Here is a 6,192-nt window from a genome sequence, read left to right on the forward strand (position 1 = left end):
CCCAGCTCCCAGTAGGAAACTGTTTCACTTGGCACCTTCCAGATCCAAGTGCAGTTCTCTGAGCATCAAGGTCAGATGCTCAATGCTGACAGGTGCCCTTTATGCTTCTTCTGTGTCACACAGGGGACTAGCAAGCTGCCCTTGATGTGCAGTTGAAGATTAGCTGGGTAGGGGTCCACCCAAGTGTAGGAGGAGCGCTGGGGAGGGAGGCATGGAGCTGGAGGCAGCTGGACTTTGGTCCTTCCCACAAGCCAAATGGGCCCACAAAAGTTGGTACAACTTAGAGTAGTCCTTTGGCTGCTCCAGGTCATGCCAGGAGAGTTTGATCCCTCGTGACCCTGAGGATCAGTGAGTCAAAACACTACCTTTGCCTCCAGTTATGCTGAGCATTACGCTGGCTGTACTGAGAATCTGGCTCACATGATTTGTCCTGCCTGTAAGCTCCTATGGACTCTCTTAACCTCTCAGTCTCTCTGACCTTCACCTTTCAACCTCCAGACCATTTGGCAGCCTCACAGTTGCCCAGAAACTTATATTTGATTTTGCTATGTTAATTTGTTGATTGTAACATTTCTGATGACAGCTGGATGAGCAAGCATGGCTGCTCTGGGTAAGGCACAGATCCCATTCTGCAGTGGGGATGGGTGGGGATTTTTGCACTTGGTTGTCAATGGTTGCTCTAAATTAACCTACAAAGCCATATCTCCCAAAGACATTGTGTCTATTGAAAATAGGCTATGCAGCACCCTCCAGCCTCTGTTACCTGAGCATGCCACTTGAACTTCTCCAGCCCTAGAAATACCTGCCCTGAGACACAGAAGTTGAGAGTCCTTGGGGCTGGTAAATGCTACCACTGATCTGCGCCCAGTTGGTGTAAATGGATGGGCTGAGGATTCGTTTTGTTTCAATTGAGACCTTGGTATCCAGTGTGAATGGCTTACACAAAGCAGATCTGGCCCTAAATCACTTCCATAATCCTGGAAGGTCACAGGAAGTTCATTATTTTGGAAAAAGCCTCCAAGCTTGTGTTTCTCCCTTCTGTAAGTCTAATGCAGCACCATTTCAAAGGCAAAATTTGATTTCCAGTGTGAAAAAAGCTCTTTAATTTGAAAAGGGAGACAGGAGTTGCTGTTTTTAGGCTGTACTAACTTCTGCATCTGCAAATGACCCGGGAGCTAGTGCATATTGTTTGGGCTTCCCTTGCATCTCTGCCTACCTTTCTCTGCAGTCACTTTGGTTGTTCTGCTGTACGGCTTGGTTTGAGGTGTCAATGAGGGAAATGCCAAGCTGCAAAGCCGACCTCAGCCCTCGGCAGGTGACACATTCTCAAAGCTTAATGAGCCCAGGTGGCTGTCCCAGTGGTGTGGCTCGTGGCTAATGGCACTGGCTCTCTCTGAATAGCCAGCGAGAAGCCCACATGTTCTGTACGCCCCAGCAGGGCTTTTGCACCAGACTGGATGGGAAGTACCAGAGGGGCTGTGCTGGGGGAAGAGTCTGAAGCTGCCAGGGAGCTAGCTTACGGTTTCACCTGGCAATAAGTAAATGGAGAGTGTCTATCTGTTTTCTTTCCCAAGGAAACTGTCTAGCCTAGAATATCTGGATTTGTCCAGCAATAACCTGTCGCAAATCCCAAGTGGTTTACCTCGAAAGATTGTCCTCCTTCACCTGGAGAAGAACGCCATTAAGACGATTGCCAGGGATGTCTTGCCCCAAATTAAGAACCTCGAGTACCTGCTGCTGCACAACAACAAGCTCAAGGCCCGAGGGATCCACCCGTCCGCCTTCCAGGGTCTGAAGAAGCTGCACACGGTCCACCTGTACAACAACATGCTGGAAAGGATTCCCAGCGGGCTGCCCCGGCGCGTGAAAACACTTATGCTGCTTCATAACCAGATCTTGGAGATTAACAGGAATGACTTTGCCAACACGTACTTCTTGGAGGAGCTCAACCTGAGCTACAATAAGGTCACGAGTCCCCAGATCCATCGCGAGGCCTTTCGTAAACTGAGGCTACTGAAGTCACTGGATCTTTCTGGAAATAATCTCCACACGGTGCCCTTTGGCTTTCCCAAGAACTTGCAGATCCTGAAGCTGAAGGAGAATGAGATCAGCTCCATCCCGAAGGGAACCCTGGCTGGGATGACCAAGCTGCGGGAGCTCTTCTTGAGCCGCAACAAACTGAAAGTCTCCTCCATTTACGTGGGAGTGTGGAGAGAACTGAGCAGTCTCCAGGTAGAAACGTCACCTTCTCTCCTTCTGTTTGGATGTGCTGTATCTGTCTGCTTGAGCCAGTTAAAATGCTAGGTTTGCATTGGTTATTATTCTCTAGACGTGCACTTAAAGGGTGGGACCTCCTGGCTCGAGGGTGGAAAGGGTCTCCTACCTGGTTTTGCAAACACTTGTGGTAGATGTATCCATCCACCGCGGAATAGACGTGTTCTCCATCGTTCTGTTCTTAGACGACGCATAAAGGCTAGCTTTTGAACTGAGGTGATGTAGGGCTTGTAGGATGTGGTTAGTTGTAATAGCAGGGGTCTAGGTTTGATAGGCAAGAAGTCCCTTTGGAGTCCTGTATGCTAGGGGTGTCAAATACGACCTGGGACTGGGTTCAGCCTGTGGAGCCCCATGATCTGTTCCCTAGTGCAGTCCCTGGGTCTGAATTGACCCTGCCTGGCTCTGAGCAGTGCCTAGGAAGTGTACTGCATGCTGGCACCCGTTCCAGCCCCTCCAGGATCTGCACCGTACATGGTGCTCACCCCAGGAGCTCTGGGACATGGGCTGCACACGGTGCCTGGTCTAGCGAGTCCGGGACAAGCACAGCACATAAAGCCCATGTGTAGCACAGGTCCCAAGCCAGCTGGGGCAGACGCCATGTGCCACGCAGTACTGGGCTAGCTGCTAGGGGTGCCATGTGTGACACCACATGTAGTGCAATGGCCCCTCCAGGGTCCATGCCACACATGATGCCACTCCAGGACACTCACCGCATGCAGCACAGATCCCAGAGCAGGTGCTGGATCCAGCATGGGTTGTGTGGAGGAGCTTTGGGGCCTATTGGCCTGATCCAGCCTGTGGAGTGACCCTGGGTCACTCATCCAGCCTGTGGGGCCAAAAGAGCTGACACCCTTGCTCCATGCCAGTAGGTCACTAGTGGTAAGCTCTCTTGTATCTGCATGTTCAGCTGACACTCCTAGCAATGCCCCTCGTTTCTCCAGAGGGTTTTACATCTGCTTTTTGTTCAGACCTCAGAAGGGAGGGTCTCCGGGAGGATGGGAGTGTGCAAACAAAAACGCACTTCATGTACAAAACATCCACAGCAGCGTGTTGTCACCCGAGCCAAGCTGTAGGATTCAGCAGAGGCTGGCTGAGGCACCTCGACAACAGTTGGGGAGTCTGGATTTAATCAGCAGCCTTGTCATTTGCTTAATTGTCGGGGAAAGCTGAACATGAAACATAAGGCAGGCAAGAACGATCCCATTTGTGCTGTGCAAAGTGACTTTTCAGCTCGTGTGCTAGCTGACAGATTTGTCTGCATTTCCTTTTAGGCAGCAGCCCATTCCCTGCAGTAAAAGGCATTACCCCGTCATGTGGCTGCTATCTATTGTACATACATTAGGGCGCTTTCGGGTGGGAGATTCTGTACCTGAAAGCAGCTCAGGGATAAGGGATGCAGAACATGTCGTGCTGGTCTCCACTGCAAGGGCCTCAAACAGTCCCGGTGTTTAGACGGCAGCTCTGCTCTCAAAGCCTCCCCAAGAAAACAGCGGGTTGTATTCTTTGCTGGTGTAAAGCAGCAGTCACCAGAGCTGTGGCATTGTGCACCAGCTGAAGCTCTTGCTCATACCTCTTTCATACCTTTTATATGGGCTTGTTACCTTGGTGCTTTAAATGCAGGGGGATAAACCCAGACATGGCGCAGGTATGTCAGCAGTACAACGACGATGCTTTGGTCAGAGGGAAGATGCTGGTGAGCGAGGGGGATTACAGCCGATCGGATTGTTTCGCTGTAACAGTCCCATGAAATCTCGCTTGTCCCTGCTTCTGCTTTTAGATGCAAGCAAATGCTCATCTGAATTTGGAAGGTTTAATCTGGAAGGACGCAAGCTTCTGCTGCTCACACTGGCATCGTTCTGGCTTTCCCTTACTGCCACAACACAAGTCCATATCAGACCAGAAAAATGTAGTGCAGAATCAGACCCAAGCGTTCAGCTGTATGCAGCTGTGTTGTAAAGTCTGTTTGGATAAGAACGAGATTACTAAAATAGGCCTGTTTTGTTTTGTGTTTTCAAGTAAATGCTAGGGAAGCTACTCTAGAGCACATTTGGGCAAGGCATTTTGAGTGGCTGTCATTGCTCAGTTATCTCCCTTACTCTATCTATTAATTTCTATATCATTAGGGGCTTGGCTATTCAGCTCTTGGATGCATAGGTGCACTGGAGGGATTTGACATATCATAACTTCAAATATACTTTACTTGGCATAAAGAACTAGCCCCCTTGAAGTCGTGAAAAACTACCCCAATGTATAAAGTTAGGCATTTGCAAAATTGGGTCTTGAATCCAAGCGTGTCACCAGAGTGACGGGAGTTATTCCAGATGTGCAGGCAAGTAACTGGGAGCAGGGCTTAGATATGGTGGCTGTTTGGTGCCGGACAAGTACTAGCGACGGCAGACAGAGAACAAGTCTGACCCGTTTCCTTCTGTGGGACTGCTCGCTCCGGTAAGTGTGGGTTGGGGCATCAAGTCTGAACTCATTGAATAGGCTGGCCTGTAGAAGAACAAATTCATGCCGTGTTAAAAGTAACTGCCTGTTTCCCCGAAGTGTTTGTGAGCAACATTGCAGGAATCCCTCCTGCAGATTTGAAACCCGGGCTGCTTTTTGTTCATTTCAAACAGGGCTGGACTAAGCCCTGAGGCCAGGGAGAGAAGGACAGGGGCTCTGATGCCAGACAGCACATCTGATGTGAAACGGCTACATCAAATACACGTGTGGGAGGGCAGATCCCTTACGGCTTTGTTTGCTTGCCTGGAATCCCCCCCGGCTCTGCTGACTGACGTGAGTTAGTTGGCTAAAACCGGTTTAGAAAACCACACAAATCCCTTCCATTCCTCACAGTGAACTCAACCTGAACTTCTGTACGGGCTTGGGAATAGCCATTACACTTCCGCAGCATGCGCTGTTTGCCATTTTGCTGACTCGCCTGGAAGTACCCAGCGCACAAGCAGACACACGGCAGTCCCATGGGAGAGGCAAGGAAGCCTGTATCCAGTGATATGAAACCCCAAAAGCCTGGTTAAACTTTGCACAGACACCTAACTTCTGAAGAGTTTGCTGGGCTGATAGTTATCTGTGCTACGCTTTTAAAGCTCACCCATTGCTAGCCTCGGTCCCCGATGACAAGTGAGAAATCATGGTCCGAGTGATAAATCGTGCTTGGTGCTGCTATGGATCTGAACTCATTTCTTCAGTTAACTCCTTGCTGTCTTTCTCTTCTTTCTCAGTTATTGGACATGGCCGGCAATCAGCTGACTTATATTCCGCCAGGCCTGCCAGCATCTCTGGAGTACCTGTACCTGCAGAACAACAAGATCACAACCGTGTCAGAGCGCGCTTTTGAATCCACACCCAACATAAAGGGAATTTATCTCAGGTAAGTGAGTCTGAAATCCTCGCCTCATGGGGAGCTGGGGGTACAGCCAGCTCTACATGCAGTGAAAGAGCAAGTGTGCTCATCACATGCTCTCTCTGCCTGGAGGGTGGTATCCTTTCAAACTGTAGTGCTTGTAAGAATGGGTCAGGTGAGGTGCATTGCAGGCTAGGAAGCCAGTGCATGTGCCTGTCGCATGTACCAACATGTAGCCAGAACCTAAAAGTTAGGCTTATTTATAAGCCCTTCAGCCTTGCTAGTGTTTTTCAGTTCTGAATATGTCCAGTGTATCAAAAGGACACATGTTAGTGGGGCATGCATGACCAAAAGGACACATGTTAGTGGGGCATGCATGACCCTAACTGGGAGGGGAGGGGGGTTGCCTGGACAGTTGCGTAGAAGAGGGATGAGAGCAGGCTGCTGTGATAATCATGGTGCTTAGATTGTAATCAGTCACTGCAATTATTGCAGATTGATCTTTTTGTCCAGAAGATGGGAAATTGTTGATTTTTAATAAACTGTGCCCTAGGGATCTTTAGGGAAAG

General features: G+C 49.6%; 1 protein-coding gene across 1 annotated transcript in view; it reads left to right on the plus strand.

Moving 5' to 3' along the window:
• The window catches only part of PODN (podocan), a 33,402-nt gene that overhangs the window by 22,067 nt on the left and 5,143 nt on the right, over positions 1–6,192 (plus strand). The window contains exons 8-9 of the mRNA XM_006025792.3: positions 1,575–2,232; positions 5,502–5,650. Coding sequence (XP_006025854.1) covers positions 1,575–2,232; positions 5,502–5,650 — 807 coding nt within the window. The remainder of the gene's footprint in view (positions 1–1,574; positions 2,233–5,501; positions 5,651–6,192) is intronic.

Source organism: Alligator sinensis, unplaced genomic scaffold (assembly GCF_000455745.1).
Source record: "Alligator sinensis unplaced genomic scaffold, ASM45574v1 scaffold172_1, whole genome shotgun sequence".
Classification (NCBI taxonomy): domain Eukaryota; kingdom Metazoa; phylum Chordata; order Crocodylia; family Alligatoridae; genus Alligator; species Alligator sinensis.